Genomic DNA, 20,881 nt, shown 5'->3' with positions numbered 1-20,881 from the left:
GAACTATACCCAAACTAGTAAATTAATCATGACACAAAGAGTTCACAAATTCTGTTCCATTATCGCTTCTTATTATTTTCACAATAGTATCAAACTGAGTTTTGACATATGCTAAGAAATTTTTTATATGCAGAAATACCTCAGACTTTAGCTTTAGCAAGAAAACCCAAGTGAACCTAGTAAAATCATCAACAATAGTCAAGAAGGATTTATAACCATCAGTAGTAGTTGTCCTATATGGACCCCAGATATCCATATGGATCAATTCAAAAGGTTTGACAGTAGAAGTAGTACTTATAGAGAAAGGAATCCTAACTTGTTTTGCATAGGTACATACAGTGCATTTATTTACAGACTCAATTACATTAGAACTCTTACTAGACAGTAGTTTGATTAAAATGCTAGAAGAGACATGCCCCATTCTCTTATGCCAGAGGCTAATATCCTTCTTGACCACCTAGTTGACATAGTTGGTCTTTTGTTCTTTAGTAGTATTGTGTCCAACAAGATAATAGAGACCATCATGCTGTTTACCAATCTCCTTCACCTTCTGTCACGATCCAAACTAGGGTCTGGCCGTGAAGGACATCTCAAAACATGAAGAACGCCCTTCTCTATTTGGTAATCATGCACAACATTCATATAATAAAAGAAGATGCATAAACATAATCTGCTATGGAAACTTGGTCAATTCTGAATTCAACATAAGTATGAAAACTGTAAATCAACTACATCTAAATAACATCTCACTCAGTCTGTGAAATCTCTACTACATGAAAATCTGACAACTGCCTGAAATTGGGACAAGGCCCCCAGTAGACCTAAACTGAAATAAGTGACATAATCTAAAATGACAGGACTTCTAGAATAGAGAAGGCTCACCACTGCACAATCTGATCAGCTGTCTGAATTATCTACTGCTTATTTGGACCCCTAGACTGAGCCTCAAAACCTGAGAGATAGGGGGAGGGGGTCAATACAGATGTACTGGTACGCAGAGCATATCCAAAATAATCATTTATTATTCAACATATATGAGAGCAATTTAAAATAGTTCATAAGTATATCAAATAGTAAGAATTCACATGGGCATTTTAAAGACTTTGTAAAAATAATCTCGACTCTGAGAAATCTGTGTTACTTCTGCGCTAGGTGGTATACCCTACAACTCTGAAAAATTTCATGGGCTATATGAAAACTGCCATTAACTCGGCAGTGAAGCCCCCAACCCAAGAGTGCCGCAAGGGTCAGAGTCTCTGAATCTACTATGCCACACGGCTATCACCAGCGTACAATAATAATCTACCCATATCGGCAAATACGGTTTCAACCTAAGAGTTACTTGAACTCGTTCCTTCTTCGGGTAACCACCTAACCCTCTTTAAGCCCCTTTTTAAAACTCTATCAAAACATACAGTCTCTAAAAACATACTCTGAAAAAATAATCTGTTATGGCATAAATACACATGGTATCGTCATACCATTGACTTGCAAGTCACATCTCTGAGCCATTATTAGTGTATCATAAATCTCTGTATTCAAAAAACAAGTTTTGAGACCAGCATTTCAATAATTCAATTCAATGAATCCTTTTTTTTTTCAAACCTCATGTAGACACATGCAATTCTTTCTCGTACACACAAGAACATATTGATATCAAGAAAAACCCTCTCAACAATTTCAAATCATGTTCAAATGCCAGGATATTGCAAAAACATCTTTCAAATCAGAAAACCATAATCTTCAATTCAATACAAGAGAGGGAGTTCATAATTTTTTGCTCTCAACAATCTTAAATCTCAAATTCATACATACATATATATGTAGCATTGAAACTTTCGAAATGCATAATTAATAATATAGTTTTCAAAACCCCCATAAAATACATGCATCAAAACCTTTAAATCATGTTTTAACAATTTCAAGCCCATGTAGTTTTTAGGATAAACCCCATGTACCTCGATTACAAAGAATAAGGGATGATACTTGAAACCTACGATTTGAGGATTCCAAATCTTCAGTCAATTTTGAAAATCCATGGTTGAATCTTGAGTTTCTTGGAGGAGAAGTATATGAACTAGGATTTTATTTATTAGAAAAATCTTGAGAATATCATATATTCTGCTTGTAGAGGTCTTAATCTACTGTTTGGACATTTTAAGAGGCTTGGAAAAAGTTCCAATTACCCTTATTAACTTCTGAACGAAGTTAAAAAAATTAAACTGGGAACCCGATTTTATGGACCACCGCGACGCGCCACTATCGTGGTGGCTCACTGAAAATTGACGAGTTGGAAATTGAAATCCTCCGCGATACGCCACTATCGTGATGTCCCACTGGAATTTGACAATTACTAATTAAACCCTCTCCGCGGCTCGCTAAACACCAGAATGACAATGTTTTACAACTAGCACATAAAATAGCCATAACTTCTTCACCGAGTGTCCATTTTGGACGAATCATATATCGACGGAAAGCTTATCCAGTCATCTACGTAATGAAAAGTTGAAATCTAAGGTATTCCATAGGGAAATAAGTATAAATCATTCTAGAATCCAATGCTTGATATTTTAGGGACAAAATTTAGCTAATAATAACTTTAGGGCGTTACAATATCCGCCCTTGGGAACATTTGTCCCCGAATGTTGATGCGAGATACAGACAAGTCTAATTTAAAGCATACTAAGGCATAGAAAGAATAAGGCAAGGATTGTACCTTCCTTTTTGTCATCCATTGGATCAAAAAGATTTGGTTATCTAGCTCTCATGTCAACTTCTGATTTCCAAGTCGCTTCTTCAATTTTTTGGTTTCTCCACAACACTTTAACTGAGGCTATCTCTTTGTTCCTTAATCTTCTAACTTGGCGATCCAAAATCTCTACAGGCTCTTTTTCATAGGATAAGGAGTCTTTCACTTTGATTTCTTCAACAGTCAATACTAAAGAATGGTCTCCAATACTGTTCTTCAACATAGATATTGTAACGCCCCATATTTTGGGCTAGAATAAAAACCATGATTTCGATGCGTTGCTAATCTCGAAGCCATAAAATCCTATGCCAATATGGCATGTTAATTATTGTGTAGCATGTGAATCCGCTCAAGCTTGAATTTAGACCATAGAGGTCCTTCAACTCAAGGACGAGTTGAAACTATTTCGGTCGACTAAATTTTAGTGGACGTTGTAAAGTGTGTCAGCTTCCATCAACCATAATTCTCTATATATATCGAATTAAGAAGCCTACTATGTGTCAAATGATAGGTATTCGAGTTAGCTTTCTAACGATACCAATTTGGCTAAAATCCAACACCCGAGCAAGAAGTTATGACCTTTCAAAGTGATAAGCGACGCCTAACCAATCGCCCATGGCCACTGGAAAGCATAGGCGATAGCCTAGGCGACGCCTATGTGAACATAGGCGATATCCTAGGTGGCGCCTATGTGAACATAGGCGATAGCCTAGGCCACTGGAAAGCATAGGCGATAGCCTAGGCGGCGCCTATGTGAACATAGGCGATATCCTAGGCAGCGCCTATGTGAACATAGGCGATAGCCTAGGAGGCGCCTATGTGAAGATAGGAGATGGGATGGGCAACGCCTATGTAAGGAATTCTAGAAATTTAAACACTCCGTTTTGAGGATAAAGTGGTCCTTTTCCATCCTTACTTAGCCCTAAAACACGAGATTTAGTTCCAAGGACCCTAAAATACATATTATTTCATCAAAAGTGCTCAAGATTCTCCTTAAGATTTCAAAATAAAACCCAAATAGTTCAATATTTGACCGTAGGTTTTCAAAGATAATTACATATTTGGAATCACCAATCCACAAGCTTCAAGAAACATCTCTTACCTTTGGAAATAGAGGTACGTGGGGTTATTCAAAAATCTCATGGGTGTAGTTTTTATGAACATGCATGCTTTTAAATGGGGGTTTTCAATCAAATGCTAATATCTTGCTTTCAATATGATTTCTAAGTCATTTTCTTTATGTCATGGGAATTGTTTGCCTATATACTCCAATGGTTGAAACCATGCATATATGATTTGAGATTTTCCATGGAAGTTACTAAATATGAATGATAAATTATTTTCAAATTCCCATGATAATGTTTCGATACTCCATATTATATTGTGATCAACAAAAGAGAGCATGAATTTGAAATAAATATTGTTCACCACTTGTAAATGATGAAGCACCTTGGTTTTTACATGATTATGCATATGTGGATGTGATATTGATGACTTGCAAGTCGGGTATGAAGATACCCTACAGAATACGATATGCGATTGAATAAGATGAAATTTGAATGCATTGATTTTACATGAGAAAGGTGGATGCCCGAAGAAGGCGTTTGAGACACAAGCGGCTCATCGATGGAAGAACGTGTTTGCCTACACGGAATATCGGTACCATGCTTTGTGGTGTTGCGTACCTAATATTATACTATCCCAAATTGGGATTTATGGTTAGGAGTCATGCTTTGTGGTCTTGTGCACTATCATATTTGATTTGGGTCGAGACACCATGCTTTGTGGTCTTGTGTGTGTCTTCCGCACTTATACTCTAATCTCGGCGGCAACCGAGGTTTGACAGTTGGTGTAAATTATGTAGGGTATTCCACCTAGCTCAGTTGCATTTCATTATTGTTGAGAAAAACTATTTCATTACACCCATGTATTTTCAAATGATTTGATAGAAAATTGCTTTATAATGGATCTCAATTATATTTTGTAAAAATATTACGTTTTGCTTTGATATCTCTATGTGTCAGTACTTTTGTGCTGACCCCCTCCCCTCTCTAACCTCTCAAATTTAGAGGCCCAGTCTAGGGGTCAAGAGAATCAGTAGAACTTTCAGACAGAGTTGTAGAGACAAGTGGTGGGCCTTCTATGTTTCGGAAGGTCTTATGTCCTGCAGTCCTTTTATCTTATGTTCAGTTTTTGGGTTTGCTGGGGGCTTTGTCCCAGTTTTCAGATAGACATTGTTTCAGTCATGTAGTAGAGATTTTGCAGACGGTTTTAGAGATGTTGATTTAAATTGTGGGACACTATTCCCCATTGTCTTTTTCATATGGTTCTTGACCATGTTTCTGTTATATTGTGTTTCTTCCGCATTACTTTAATCATATGAATTATGTGCATGATTATCAGACAGATAGGGGTGTTTCGAGCCTTTATGGTTTGAAATGCTCGTCACAGCCAGGCCCTGGTTTGGGTCGTGACGAACTATGAAATATCGGATGAATAGAACTTAAACTTGCAGGAATCTCAAACTCATACACAACTCCACCTATCCTTCTTACAATCTGATATGGTCCTATATAGCGAGGACTCAGCTTACCTTTCTTCCTGAATCGCATGACTCCCTTTATGGGAGAAACCTTGAGAAACACCCAATCTTCAACCTCAAACTCTAGATCTCTTATCCTAACATCGGCATAGGACTTCTGACGACTCTGAGCTGTCTTAAGTCATTCTCTAATGACTTTCACATTCTCTATTGACTGATGAACAAGATAAGGCCCAAATATCTGCGTCTCACCTACTTCATACCACCCTATTGATGACCTACATCTTCTCCTACACAATGCCTCAAATAGTGCCATCTTAGTACTGGAATGGAAACTATAATTATATGCAAACTCTATCAATGGCAAGTGCTCTACCTAACTACCTTTAAAATCAATCACGCAGGCCCTCAACATATCCTCAAGGGTCTGGATGGTGCGCTCAGCTTGCCTATCTATCTGAGGGTGGAAATCCATGCTCAAATTCACTTAGGTACCTAAACCCTTTTGAAACAATCTCCAAAACTATGAAGAAAACTGTGTACCTCTGTCAGATATGATGGACACAGGTTCCCCATGCAAACGAACTAGTTCAACAATGAACAGCTTGGCATAAACCTCTTATTTGTCCTGACAGGTAGAAAGTGAGCTGACTTGGTCAACCTATCTACAATCACCCAAATGGAATCATACTAGTTTTGGGACCTCGAAAGTCCTGTAATGAAGTCCATATTAATCATCTCCCACTCCACAAGGGCAAAGCTATCTCTTGAGAAGAACCACCTGGCCTCAAATGTTCCACTTTAACTTCTTGACAATTCAAACACTTGGCAACATAGTTAGCCACATCACGCTTCTTATTATTCCACCAATAAATGGTTTTCAAATCCTGATACATCTTAGTAGATCCAGGGTGAACAACATACCTCGACGTGTGAACTTCGTCAAGGATTCACTTCCTCAGACCATCTATATCTGGCATACACAACCTACCCTGGTATCTCAAAATATCATCACCATCAATTTCAAATGACATTACCTTTTGTTAACCCACATCGTTCTTGATCTGCATCAACATAGGATCTTCAACCTGCTTCTCTTTAACTTCTGGACAAAGGGAAGATTTAGCTATCTCATGAACAACCACTCCTCCATCCTCAGAATCAAAAAGTCACACTCCTAGATTTATAAGTCGGTGAATATCCTTCACCATCTCCCTCTTCTCTTCCTCAACATAAGAAAGACTGCCCCCTGCTGAGGGTATTGGCTACCATATTTGCCTTGCTCGAATGATAGTGCAGGCTCATGTCATAGACTTTTAAAAGTTCCAACCACTGCCTTGCCTGAGATTCAATTCTTTTTATAACAAAACATACTGTAAACTCTTGTGGCCAGTAAATATATCAATGTGTACCCCATACAAATAGTGTCGTCAGATCTTAAGTGCAAAAACCACATCCGCTAACTCCAAGTCAAGAGTAGGGTAGTTTCGTTTGTGCACCTTCAACTGCCTAGATGCATAAGCTACTACCTTACTGTGCTGCATAAGAACACACCCAAGTCCCACTCGGGACGCATCACAGTATACAACAAAACCTTTTGTACCCTCCGAAAGAGTCAAAATAGGAGCAGTAGTCAACCTATCTTTCAACTTCTCAAAACTATTCTCACAAGAGTCAAACCATAAAAACTTCACCTTTTTTTGAGTCAACTTAGTAAGTGGTGCAGCTATGGAAGAAAAACTCTCGACGAATCTTTTGTAATAACCCGCCAAACCTAAGAAGCTCCGAATATTAGTTGGAGTCGTGGGTCTAGGCCATTTTCTCACTGCCTCAATCTTTTGGGGATCAACCTTAATCTCCTCACTAGACACAACATGCCCCAAGAACGCAATAGCATTCAACCAAAATTAACACTTGGAAAATTTTGCATATAGTTTATGATTTTTAAGGGTCTGAAGGATGATTCAGAGGTGATTGGCATGGTCCTCCTTTCTCTTAGAATATATCAAAATGTCATCAATGAATACAATGACAAACAGATCCAGAAACTGACGGAAAACCGTATTCATTATATTCGTGAAAGTTGCAGGGGCATTAGTCAACCCGTAGGACATGACTAAGAATTCATAATGGTCGTATCTGGTTCAAAAAGCTATTTTGGGAATATCTGACTCTCTAACTTTCAACTAGTGATATCCCGAATGAAGTTCTATCTTTAAAAAACATTTAGCACTCTGAAGTTGATCAAAAAGATCATCAATCCTAGGAAGGGTATATTTATTTTTAATCGTGACCTTATTCAACTGGCGGTAGTCTATGCACATACGAAGGGAACCGTCTTTATTTTGCACCAAAAGTCTAGGTGCACCCCAGAGAGACACACTGGGGCAGATAAAACCTTTATCTAGAAGATCTGCTAGCTGTTCTTTCAACTCTTTTAGCTCTCAGGAGCTATCCTATATGGCGAAATAGAAATAGGATGGGTATCTGGCAATAAATCAATACCAAAATCTATCTCTCTATCAGGTGGTATTCCTGGGGGATCATCTGGAAAGACTTTCGGGAATTTATTCACTACGGGGACAGACTGAAGAGGAAGACTTTCAGCACTAGAAACTTTAACCTGAATAAGATGATACATGCAACCTTTGGAAATAAGTTTACGGGCCCTGAGATAAGATATGAAATACCCTCTAGGTGCTAGAGAATGTCCTTACCATTCTATCACTGACTCATTCGAAAAAGAAAAGGTGACTCTTCGGGTCCTACAATTCAAGGTGGCATAGCACGAATGGAGCCAGTCCATCCCTAAGATGGCATCAAAATCAACCATATCAAGTTCTATGAGATCTGCCTCAGTATCCCGGTTGAAAATAGACACAACACAATTTCTATACACCCTCCTAGCCATAATAGAATCTCCCACCGAGGTGGAAACCAAAAAAGGTTCAGCAATCACATCAGGCCCAAACCCAAAACCAACAGCCACGTATGGGGTCACATAAGACAAGGTAGACCCAGGATCAAGTAATACATACACATCACGAGAAAAGATTTGCAATGTACCGGTAACTAAATCTGGTGAGGCCTCTGCCTCCTGGTGATTGGTCAAAGTATACAACCATTTCTGACCGTTTTTGGTGGCTAAAGTGGCACCCTTCTAAGGTGGTGGTGTAGATGAAATCGCCTACGACTTGGATCCTCCAACATTACTCTTTGTTGCCTGACAGTCTCTCTAGATATGGCCTGGCTGGCCGCATGAATAACATACCAAAGCACCAAACTAACATCTCCTTGGATGATTCCTCCCACATATCCCATAGCGCGGATAGGACCGAGAGGTCTAGGCTACACTTCCCTGCGACTGCATACCCTGCATCCTCGGCCCTTGACTAGACTAAAAATTCAGTGTGCGCTGCTCAGATATGGGTATGGACATTGGAACACTAGCTGCCGACTATGCATTACCGTAATTCTTTTTCTTTTGCCATTTATCACCCCAATTACCGCTCTGCTACTGACTATGACTCTGTTCTGTCGCTCTGGCTCTCTTTGCTTGCCTGTCCTTTTCCCTAGATTCGGTTATATTCTTCTTCTTCTCCTCAACTTACTGTATATGGACTGACAGTCTAGGAAAGTCCATATCCCTGTTTAGCATTGCATCCTGAAACTCAAGCACCAGATCATCTGAGAGGCCGGAAGCAAACTTTCTCATTCGGGCCCCCATACTACTCGTCATCTCAAGAGCATAATGGGCCAGCTAGTTAAACTTTAAAGTTTACTCCTGAACACTCATCTTACCCTACTTAAGGTTCATGAACTCCTCTGCTTTAGCTTCCCTCAGCTCCAGAGGAAAGAATAAGTCAAGAAAAGCTTCTACGAAGTCATCCCAAACTGTGGGCTTAGCACTGTCACCCTTCGCATCTTCCCACTCATTGTACCATTGGTTCGCTATATCTTTTAGCTGGTATGCTACTAGCTCAACAGCCTCCACCTGATCAACATGCATTACTTTGAAAATCTTCTCCATTTCGTCTACGAAATCCTTCGGGTCCTCTTCTACCTTAGTGCCAGAGAACTTGGGTGGGTTCATTCTCATGAACTGGCCCACTCTAGAAACTTTAGAAGTAACAGACATACACCGAGTGTCCTTTGACCTTTGAGTCTGTGCGGCTACTAACTGTGCAAGCATGGGAATAGATTGTCTGAATTCAGCATTAGAAACCTCTCCTTCATGAGGCTGAGTGTGATTACCCCCCATCGGGGAGCTCTGGGAGGACTGGTCAGTAAAGGAGGTACTCCTGGAGCAGGAACAGGTTCTGGGATATGAGCTCTATTACGGTTCCACATCCCATGGGTGGGATGAACTTTATCATCTGAGCATTAATGTTGGTGCGATAAGGAGGCATCGCTGGTTTTCTGAAAAGCAAGAGGTCATTGATTAGGGGACAGATTAGACTCTGAAGCACGAACTAAATCACAAAAAAGAGAAACATTCTTAAACTCCTAGTAGCCTCCTTCTTATAAGTGTGGCACGCTACACACCCATAAACAAGACTCTACCCGACGCGATTTCGTAGACAGCCTGGGACCATGAACCGTGCTATATACCAAGTTTGTCATGAACCGAACTAGGGCCTGGCCATGATAGACATCCCAAACCATGAAGGCCCAAAACGCCCTTTTCTATCTGGTAATCATGCACAACATTCATATAATAAAAAAAGATGCGGAAGCATAATCTGCTACGAAAACATGGTCAATTCAGAATTCAACATAAGTATGGAAACTATAAATCAACTACATCTAAATAACATCTGACTCAGTCTGCAAAATCTCTACTACATGAAAATCTGACAACTATCTGAAACTGGGACAAGGCCCCAGTAGACCAAAACTGAAATAAGTGACATAATTTGAAAAGAAAGACCTTATGGAATAGAGAGGGCTCAACACTACACAAACTGATCAGCTGTCTAAATTATCTACTGCTTATCTGAACCCCTAGACTGAATCTCAGAACCTAAGAGGTAGGGGGAGCGGGTCAATATAGGTGTATTGGTACGCAGATTATATCCAAAATAATCATTTATTATTCAACATATATGAGATAAATTTAAAACAATTCATAAGTATATCAAATAGTAAGAATTCACATGGACATTTTAAAGACTCTGTAAAAATCATCTCAACTTTGAGAAATCTGTGTTACTTCTACGCTAGGTGGTATACCCTACAACTCTGAAAAATTCCATGGGCTATATGAAAACTGCCATTAACTTAGCAGTGAAGCCCCCAACCCAAGTGTGCCACAAGGGTCGGAGTCTCTGAATCTACGCCACACGGCCATCACCAGCGTACAATAATAATCTACCCGTATCGGCAAATACAGTTTCAGGCTAAGATTTTCTTGAACTCGCGCCTTCTTCGGGTAACCACCTAACCCTCTTTAAGCTCTTTTTAAAACTCTATCAAAACATACAGTCTCTAAAAACATACTTTGAAAACATGCTCTGAAAATATAATCTGTTATGGCATAAATACATATGGTATCATCATACCATTGACTTGTAAGTCACATCTATGAGCCATTATTAGTCTATCATAAATCTCTATATTCAAAACATAAGTTTTGAAACCAGCATTTCAATAATTCAATTCAATGAATCTTTTTTTTTTCAAACCTCATTTAGACACATGCAATTCTTTATCGTACACACAAGAACATATTGATATCAAGAAACACCCTCTCAACAATTTCAAATCATGTTCAAATACCAGGATATTGTAAAAACATCTTTCAAATCACAAAACCATAATCTTTAATTCAATACAAGAGAGGGAGTTCATAATTTTTTGCTACCAACAATCTTAAATCTCAAATTCATACATATACATATATATGTAAATCAATTTAGAGGAAAAGACCACAAGGCCAAAGCAATATTAGCATTGAAACTTTTGAAATGCATAATCAATAATATAGTTTTCAAAACCCCCATAAAATACATGCATCAAAACCTTTAAATCTTGCTTTAACAATTTCAAGCCCATGTAGTTTTTAGGATAAATCCCACGTACCTCGATTACGAAGAATAAGGGGTGATCCTTGAAGCCTATGGTTTGAGGATTCCAAATCTTCAATCAATTTTGAAAATCCACGATTGAATCTTGAGTTTCTTGAAGGAGAAGTATATGAACTAGGGTTTTTGTTTTGAGGCTAATCTTGAGAATGTCATATATTCCGCTTGTAGAGGTCTTAATCTACTGTTCGGACGTTTTAAGAGACTTGAAAAAAGTCCCAATTACCCTTATTAACTTTTAATCGAAGCTGAAAAAATTAAACTGGGAACCCAATATTATGGACCACCGTGACGCACCACTATCACAGTGGCTCACTAGAAATTGACGAGTGGGAAATTGGGATCCTCCACGACGTGCCACTATCGGGATGTCCCACTAAAATTTGACAATTGCTAATTAAAATCTCTCCGTGGCGCGCTAAACACCAGAATGATAATGTTTTACAACTAGCACATAAAATAGCCATAACTTCTTCACCGAGTGTCCGTTTTGGACGAATCTTATATCGACGGAAAGTTTATTCAGTCATCTACGTAATAAAAAGTTGAAATCTAAGGGATTCCACAGGTAAATAAGTATAAATTATTCTATAAGCCAATGCTTGATATTTTAGGGACAAAATTTAGCTAAGAAAAACTTTGGGGCGTTACACCTTCCCAGTGAAGAGATCCTGAAAAACACAAAAATCAGGATAAAACTTAACTAAACAATTCAATTTCTTGGTTAGTTTTTCCACAGATAACAGATTGAATTTAAATTCAGGAACAAAAACACATTATGTACTTTGGTTCTTGAAGAGATACTACTAGAACCAATGTGAGATACTTTACTTAGTTCACCATTTGGTAACACCACTTGTTTTAATTTTCCTGTGTGTGTTAATTTGTTAGTGTCAAGCATAGACTTATCATATGTCATATGATTTGTAGCCCCTGAGTCAATAATCCAGCTTGGAGGATTAGTGGTGACAGTCAAAGCACTACAGATACCTGTCATATGAGCTGAATGAGAAGTTGCATGATCTGATCCTTGAGAATTGATAATGTCTTTTTCGGGCAGCTGACATAAATGTTCATATTGGGTCTGAGTGAGTCTTGGACCTTCACTGTACCTCAGTTGGTTTCCTTGTGTAGAGTCATAGTGCTGAGTTGGCACATGACCAACTCCAGCCGAAGTAGTAGTCCCATAAATGTTCCCTTGATTATAAATCTGATATTGAACATATTCACCTGATTGAGACCAATCTTGTATAACAGCATTATATGCAGCAGGTCCTCTTCTGAACTTATACCTGTTGTCAGAATTAATTTTTGTCTCATGTTTTTCAGCATAGTGTCTAGGCTCATGCTTCTCCTTTTGTCCAAACGTTGGATGATCTGGTGCATATCCTATCAATTGGTAGCAATCCACTTTATAGTGTCCCTTAAACTTGCAATGATCACAAAATGCATTGGGATTGTAGTTAGGATTGTATTTCCTTTTAAACCTTGTGTTTCCAATACCAACTTTGCATACATTGCTATAGCATCAACCTCTCCTAAACCTTGATTTTTGTTAGCTACAGAACCAAGCAGACCAACTGCATTAGAGGTAACTGACATAGCTCGTTGGTTTTCATCACTCATTACCATTGCATACACTTGATTAACAATTGGTACAGGACTCAATAATAGAATATGACTTCTTAATTGAGAGTATGACTCATTCAGTCCCATAAAAAACTGATGTTCTAGAATCATAGACTCAAATTCATCCCAAAGATCTTTAAGCTTTGTGTAGTACATAGAAACTAATTGAGTGCCTAGATTACATGTGGCAATTTCTTGATGAATGTTGAATGCTCGAGATCCATCAATTTTTTCAAACCTTTCTCTCAAATCTTCCCACTGGCATAAACAACACTTCCTATAAGATTGCTTGCTACCAAGTTCATCAGCCATGACAACACAATAGCATTCACACGGTCCCACTAATATCATAGACTATTTGGTACAGACTCTTTCCAACACGTACCATCCACTAACCCTAATTTGTTCCTTCCCAACAACGCAATTTGCATGGATTTACTCCATACAGTGTATTTCTCACTTCCTTTTAATTGAAATGAAATAATCTATGTTCCACTAACATCAGTCGACTATAGAATAGTGGATGATTGTAATCTATTTGTTGACCTGTTGTTGCGATACTAGCATTTCCTATTGTTGTACTATCTATAGTTCCAGTGCCAGTATGAGCCATTTCACTCAATTATCTACTCCAATTTCGCAACACAGTCAGAGTATTCCGGTCACGCATATATAGACAAATTGATGAGAAACTTACAGTGATTTCAAACAAAACACACCGATTGATTCTTTGTTGTGATCATGCAGTAATTGAATTTAGCAATCCTACAGAAATTTAACCTTGAATTTAGCAATTTGAGTGATTTTATCAACAAATCCCCAATTTCCTGAAACTTTCATGCGTAGCGGTGAAACAAAGGAACAGAGAAAGAACTTTCATCGGCCGTTGATCTAGGCTTTGATACCATGAGCAGAGTACCTTTAGTACTCAAGATCTTCAAGGTTGAAGAAGAAGAAGAACTTGTGAGCTAAGAGAAGAAGAGATATTATTGATCATTGATAGAGAGAGAAAGTGTAAAACCTCTTAACCGTCATTTTGTACAGTGAGTCTATATTTATACTGTTAACTAATATAACTAATTACTCTTACTGATATTAATATCAGATTATACATTGGGCCTTTCTTAGCTTAATGGGATGACTTGCTCCAACATCTGCATCTTCTTGCTCTTTATTCAACAACATCCATTTGGTAGATCACCCAATTCCTGGAAGCTGCTAGGGCCACAATAGACCTGACAGTGACCATTTTGTTTATAGGACTATATGTTTCATCAACGTCGAGCCCTTCTTTCTAGCTATAGCTTTTGGTAACAAGTTTCACTTTACATCTTTCCACCTCTTCTGATGGATAAAACATTCTGACTTTGAAGAATACATCTTTTAAGTTTAATGCATACATCTGTAGCTAAAAGACTAGGCAGGTTTCAATAAGTTCTAACATAAGAGCTTCAGTAAGTTTGAACTGTTAAGCATATATCCTTGTCCTTCACTTATTTCCAATTTCTTAGATCATGTCTTTGATGTTGAAATGCAGCATCACAACCTTTGCAACATGCCCTTGGCCTTCCTTGGACATTGAGATCAGAAGGTGAGCCTCCTCCTTTCTCCGATCTGTACTTATGCCTCATGAACATTCTGTCGTGGTTCAAGGTTTCTTTTCCATTTTTTCTCTGCGGAGTTTACTATCAAAGTAGTTCACTAATTAAGTAAGTTCCTATATAAATGATAAAAGTGCACGAGATGGATTTATAAGAAAGAGAAACATGATCAGTGAGGGCTCATGCAGACGACCCCAACTTGTTTTGGAATCAACCTGTAGAACATGGGTCACCCTTGGAGGAACCAGAAACCATTACTCTTAGCTCTTATTTATTTATTGAGCTCGAGTTATCTTCAACAATCTGAGTCTGTTAGCTGTTTAGCGCGTCTACAGTATGTATATAACTTTACATTTGCCAATTATATGAATTGGAATTTGGCATTATGGAATGCGTAGCACCATATCATCATGAGTGAAACATCAAAAAGCTGAAGCCTTCACAAGATTATAGTAGTTTCTTGGCATTCAAAAGAACAGAAACTACATTTTCTTAGTAATTTCTTGTATAGGCTATGTTTACAACTATGTTGCTCAGATCCTCAAAAAGTTATTAGTTTGGTGAATCTGATTCACACCTGTTCCGTTGTTTTTCTTTTAATACCTTAAACTGAATCTTTGACATTGTTAATTTGACAGTGTCAACAAAAACTCCAGCAGTTCCCCCGCCTCCTGTTCCTGTGCGAGTTTCGATGAGCAAAAATGCTCCAAAGCTAGTTCCCCCACCTCCTGTGCCACCATTGGGATCGAACAGTGATAGACCTTGGCTAATTCCTGGTTATGAAGAGGACGAACAGAGACGGACAAAGTTAAAGTTAACTCCTTTATCAAGACTAATAGCAGAAAAAAAAACAAGTGGATCTTCTTCCCAAATGCTTACTCTTCTGTCTTCTGGTAAAATGATCGCAATCTTTAGTAGAAAGGACCGAATGACAAGCTGCATGATCAGTTAGAAACTAGATTCGTAGTTCTAGGCAATGGACCTCGTAATTTTCATATTCTAGTAGATATTCTTGTTTAAAGTTGACCCTTACATGAACTCATACGAAAACTTCATTAGTAGAGAAGTGTGTTGGGTTCAAAGTGTGAAGAAAGTGTGAATGGAAAATAGAGAGAAAAATGGTGGAGAGAAAGAGACACCGATTTAGAAAGTGTATTCCTAAAATTGGAAAGTTCACTTTGTAGTGTTTATAATAATGAACACTTACTCCACATGATAAGTGAGGCAAGAAAATAGAGATGCCTCGTGCCGTCGTCATCGCTCGCTCGGCTTCGGCTTCATATCTGTCAAATGATCGATCGATGAGATCTATCTTTTTGGACAAACTTTATTTGAATTTCGAAAAATACCAAAGGGAAAACGCAAACGCAGTAAAAAAAATTTTCTTTTTCTTGCAATGTTTCGAACCTCCATTTATACATGCATACAGAATTCGAAATAGTGTTTCGAACTGATGCAATACTCCATCGAACTGGTGCAACTGTTTCGTGAACTGGTACACTGTTTAGTGAACTGATATGTCTGTTCGGGAAAAGACATGTTCTTTGGATGAACGGACATGAATTTCCAGAAAAGACACACCATTTAATTGAACCAATACCACCTTTTCTAAGAGGCATGTTATGGCTATATAAACCTGCTTTCATTCACAGTTTTAGATATAAAATTTTCAGAATACAAAATTCTTCCTGACTTCAAAATTAATCTGTGTGATCAATAAACACGTTCTGTGCGTTCGAAGATATTTCAGTTGTTTGAGGTACCGCTACAATTGCTTTGTTTGGCCATTTTATCCTGGGAGGAAAATTCCGCAACCTCGGGTACCGTGAGGGGAATTATTTCCTTAAGGAAAGTCCGTGAATTTGGGCGACTTGGCCATTTCTGTTTTCATCTTTATTTCTAAAATTCAAATACACCTCTTAGAAAGATCACTTTGATCTTGTGTTGAGGGTATTTACTGCATTTCATTGTGTTCTTGTTTTTAAACATAGAACTAGAGTTCAAGTTGTTGTTCTACATATACAGATTCTGCGTACCCGTAGAAGGAAATAACAAAGCGTTCAACTCAACTTTGTGCTAGAGCTACCTTATGACCTTAAATTACATCCAATACACTTTCCACACTTGAGAACTGATATTTACGCCTAGGCACAATCAAACTCACCAGGTTCGGTCTTGTTTCATACATGGAACGGTTCAAACCATAGTCCAAACGTTTGAGGTGTTACAACAAACCTCCAAAATTTCCCACTATTTTCCACTATTTATGATTGTGCAAAACCTAATTTAGTATGGAAAATAGTGGTGTGAGCTTCTGATTTAACTCTAATGGTGTCCTAACCGGTTTATCTCTCCCTAGGCCAGATTTAAATATCAATTCTAGTGCATACTTTCTTTGAGACGTTGAAATGTGATTACTAGATCTAGCCATTCAATACCCTAGAGGAACTTGTACTTCTCCTAGGTCTTTCATTTTGAAGATCATGTCAAGGGTCACATAGCAGTTGAAGATTGTCACCAGTGATCAAAAGTTCATCAATACACACTAGTATAATCACAAATCACTATCAACTTTCTTGGTGAACCCCAGTTAACCCAGAATCTCTGTTAACTTCAAGTTCCATTGCCTTGGTGCCGGTTCAAAGCTACAATAAAGTGCATGATATGAATTTCTAAGAAAGAGAAACATGATCGGTGAGGGGTCAGAGGGCAAGACTATCATCCTTGGAGGAAACAGAAATCATTACTCTTAGCTCTTATTTATTTATTGAGCTCGAGTTATCTTCAACAATCTGAGTCTGTTAGCTGTTTACCGCGTCTACAGTATGTATAAACTTTACATTTGCCAATTGTATGAATTGGAATTTAGCATTTTGGGCAGCGTAGCACAATATCATCGGTGAAACATCAAAAGGCCGAAGCTGTTACAAGATTATAGTAGTTTCTTGGCATTTGTGTTCTACTAAATTACTATCATGTGTTTCTGCATTCAAAATTTTATAAACTACATTTTCTTAGTAAATTCTTGTATAGGCTATGTTAAAACTATGTTGCTCGGATCCTCAAAAAGTTATTTACTTTGGTTAATCTGATTCACACCTGTTCCATTGTTTTTCTTTTAATACCTTAAACTGAATCTTTGATGTTGTTAATGTGACAGTGCCCACAAAAGCTCCAGCAGTTCCCCCTCCTCCTGTTCGTGTGCGAGTTAAGATGAGCAAAAATGATCCAATGCTAGTTTCCCCGCATCCTGTTCCTGCACCAGCTTCGATGAGCAAAAATGCTCCAAATCTAGTTCCCCCGCCTCCTGTTCCTGCGCAAGTTTCGATGAGCAAAAATGCTCCAAAGCTAGTTCCCCCACCCGGCTTTTCCCCACCTCCTGTTCCTGTGCGAGTTTCGACAAGCAAAAGTGCTCCAAAGCTAGTTCCCCCACCTGTCTTTCCCCCACCTCCTGTTGCTGTGCGAGTTTCAATGAGCAAAAATGTGCCAAAGCTAGTTCCCCCACCTCCTGTGCCACCATTGGGGTCGATCAGTGCTAGACCTTGGCTAATTCCTGGTTATAAAGAGGACAAGCAGAGAGAGACAAAGTTAAAGTTAACTCCATTATCAAGAATGATAGTAGAAAAAAAAACACATACTTGTACACGTGGATCTTCTTCCCAAATGGATGAAATATCAAAGAAAGAGGTCACCGATGGAGTCAAGTCTAAGTTGGTGTCTCAACTCACTTCTGGGACAACTACTAGCTTGGATGACCTGGTTAATTTCTCCAATAGTGCTTTCACCATGTTAAATTTGTTTGGTGCTGATTATGGTTCGTTCTACAACGATGTCAAGGACTTGATCAAGCACAAATATGATTTACTCACTGCTGATAGAAAACTAGATATGTTGTCTGTTTCAGAATTGGAGGAAAAATATCTAGATGCTGTTACTAAAGAAGAGCAGTGCATGAAAGGTGATGAGCAAAAAATAGCAGCCCGTAGGATTGCACAAGCGGAGGTAGAAAAACTCGGTACCCAAATGAAGGCAGCTAGAGTAGCGCAAGGGGAGATTGAGCGGTGCAAGAACAAAGCTCTCCAAGGGATTGAATCCACCACTCAATGCCTACTGTCTTATAAATAGAATTTGGTTGTCTCTATGTTGATGATTTTGATTAGCCGGAGAAAGTCCTCATCATACATAGACTGTATGTTTATGTAACTATCTGCATGCTATCTGCATGTAGCGGCTCCTTAAAGTGTCTTGTTCAGTTTTTTAAATAGCACATATTTTAGAGCCTCAATCAACTGGTTTACATGCTTTGATGACTAATTAGAATGTGATCTTAGAACTATTTTATGAGTTTTGGGAGATTTAGCAAAGTAGGACCAACTTTCAAACTTTGAAACCATATCCTCTTTAAATGGATGTGAAGTTGAATTTGACAAAAATGATTGGGGCCAATTAATCAAAATTCGTATCGACAAGTCTTATACTCGAACTTGAAATGTCTAATTAAGGACAGAGCCACAACCTTTGATGGTGATTGGTTGTGGCTCTAATATATGAAGGAAAATATTTTATTGATAATACTCTTTATTATTCTCCTTACATCAAAGATGTCATAGAATATCCCTATTTATAATAATAACAATCAAATTAAATTAGGACTAGAAAATCTATTTCTATATGAATTACGACAAACAAATCCTAATCATAATCAAACATGAATTAAAATAATATCAAATATTAAATCCTAAACCACCAATGATTTCTAATTCATCTTTGACTTATTATTTTCAATATTCTCCCTTAATTCAAAGTTGTCATTGTTGTTGGATTAAACACTTCTCTTTAATTTTTAATTTTTTATTTGTGTTGGAAAATTTCTCTCTAATCTTCAATTGTTGAAGCATTTCAGTATTCAACCTTCAACTGTCGAAATGTTTCACTTTGATCAACTTTCAATTGTTGAAACATTTCTCTCCAGCTCTCAAACTTTTTTTCTTGATTGTGTTGGAGCACTTCTCTCCAATATTCAATAGTTGAAGCACTTCTCTTTAACATTCAATTGTTGGAACACTTCTCTCCAACTTCGTTGATGCATTTTGTCACCAATACTCAATTTTTCTCATTCACTTGTAATCAACTTTCAATTGTCCTTCTTTCTCATTTTTCTCTGGCCCGTCATTTGTCATTGGCCAGACGAGCAGCATATATGACTTATAGCCGCCCGCCAATAATGAAAGCTTTTTTATTCTCTACCAAAATGGTAGAAGCTCTGATACCAATTTGAAGGAAAATATTTTATTCAGTAAACTCAAATAATGGAGTCCGAAGTCAAAAGGGCTATTTTTTAATTAAAAATACCAAAACGGACAATTAATTTTAAAAAATACCAAAATAAACAAATCATTACGGATCCAACGACTTATAAGTCGCCGGGCCCACAACAATTAATAAATCGTCGGGTCAACAGCGACTTACATGTCACTGACAGTGAGGCGACTTACTGCGAGGATTACTGTTCCCATGTGAATTAAAAAAGTGTGCATCCTTGAATCAAAAAGTGTGCGCATCCTTGATTATATTCATGCAGCCTTTGAAAAGTAAAAAGATTCCTCCACTATTGATGTAATCCATGCAGCCTTTGAAATATTTGTGCTGCATTTTTAAAAAAAAAAGTAGTGTTTGCACGTGAATAAATATCTGTTTGCATCTAAATTTTGTCTATATATTCGGTTGGAAGTAATTCATATGTTCATACGAAAATTTTTTAAACTGAAAAAAGTTTACAAATATTTAATCAAAATACAAGTTAAGGCATCAACTATAAGGTATGTTAATATGTAGTTTTTACGTTATTTTTATTGTGAAGTATTAAAATATTACATCGAGTTCTTAAACTTAAATTTTATATTCTTTAAATAATTTTTATTAATTTACTTTTGATCATAACAGATTGATTTTTTTATGTATATATGAATCCATTATTAAAATTACAAGCAAAACATCGATCCCAAAAAATTTAGGACATCGAGGGACAAGATAAGTGTTTAAATACATGTCGTGCCGGTACTAAATTTTAGTTGCACATATAGGAGCGTCCATTGCATTATCGAATCCTTCAATATTTAAGTTTTTGTGGATTTAGAGGAATTTTAGAAGTAGGAAACATTTCATACGATGTTGGACTTATAAGTGCATTGGTTGAGAGGTGGTGCCCCGAAACTCACACACTTCACTTGCGAATTGGTGAGGCCACATTACATTACAGGATATTGAAATTATATTT

General features: G+C 37.7%; 2 protein-coding genes across 2 annotated transcripts in view; one reads left to right on the top strand and one right to left on the bottom strand.

Annotated features, from left to right (window-relative positions):
- Positions 1-9,321, bottom strand: part of LOC124891164 — a 13,559-nt gene extending 4,238 nt beyond the window's left edge. Inside the window, exon 1 of the mRNA XM_047402970.1 lies at positions 9,187-9,321. Within this exon, the coding sequence (XP_047258926.1) occupies positions 9,187-9,321 (135 nt within the window). The remainder of the gene's footprint in view (positions 1-9,186) is intronic.
- Positions 9,322-14,538: 5,217 nt separating this feature from the next.
- LOC107854820 (ESCRT-I complex subunit tsg101-like) lies at positions 14,539-18,997 on the top strand. Its single transcript, XM_047402969.1, has 2 exons — positions 14,539-14,594; positions 17,765-18,997. The coding sequence occupies exon 2, from the start codon at positions 17,818-17,820 to the stop codon at positions 18,727-18,729; it is 912 nt and encodes a 303-aa protein (XP_047258925.1). The 5' UTR covers positions 14,539-14,594; positions 17,765-17,817; the 3' UTR covers positions 18,730-18,997.
- Positions 18,998-20,881: the final 1,884 nt, after the last annotated feature.

The sequence above is a fragment of the Capsicum annuum genome, unplaced genomic scaffold, assembly GCF_002878395.1.
Source record: "Capsicum annuum cultivar UCD-10X-F1 unplaced genomic scaffold, UCD10Xv1.1 ctg3160, whole genome shotgun sequence".
Classification (NCBI taxonomy): domain Eukaryota; kingdom Viridiplantae; phylum Streptophyta; class Magnoliopsida; order Solanales; family Solanaceae; genus Capsicum; species Capsicum annuum.
The sequence above is the reverse complement of the archived record's forward strand: the minus strand, read 5'-3'. Positions and strand labels throughout refer to the sequence as shown.

Bases quoted from the DNA above. Each gene is read 5' to 3' on its own strand.
- LOC107854820 (XM_047402969.1), top strand. From the start codon at position 17,818: ATGAGCAAAAATGATCCAATGCTAGTTTCCCCGCATCCTGTTCCTGCA.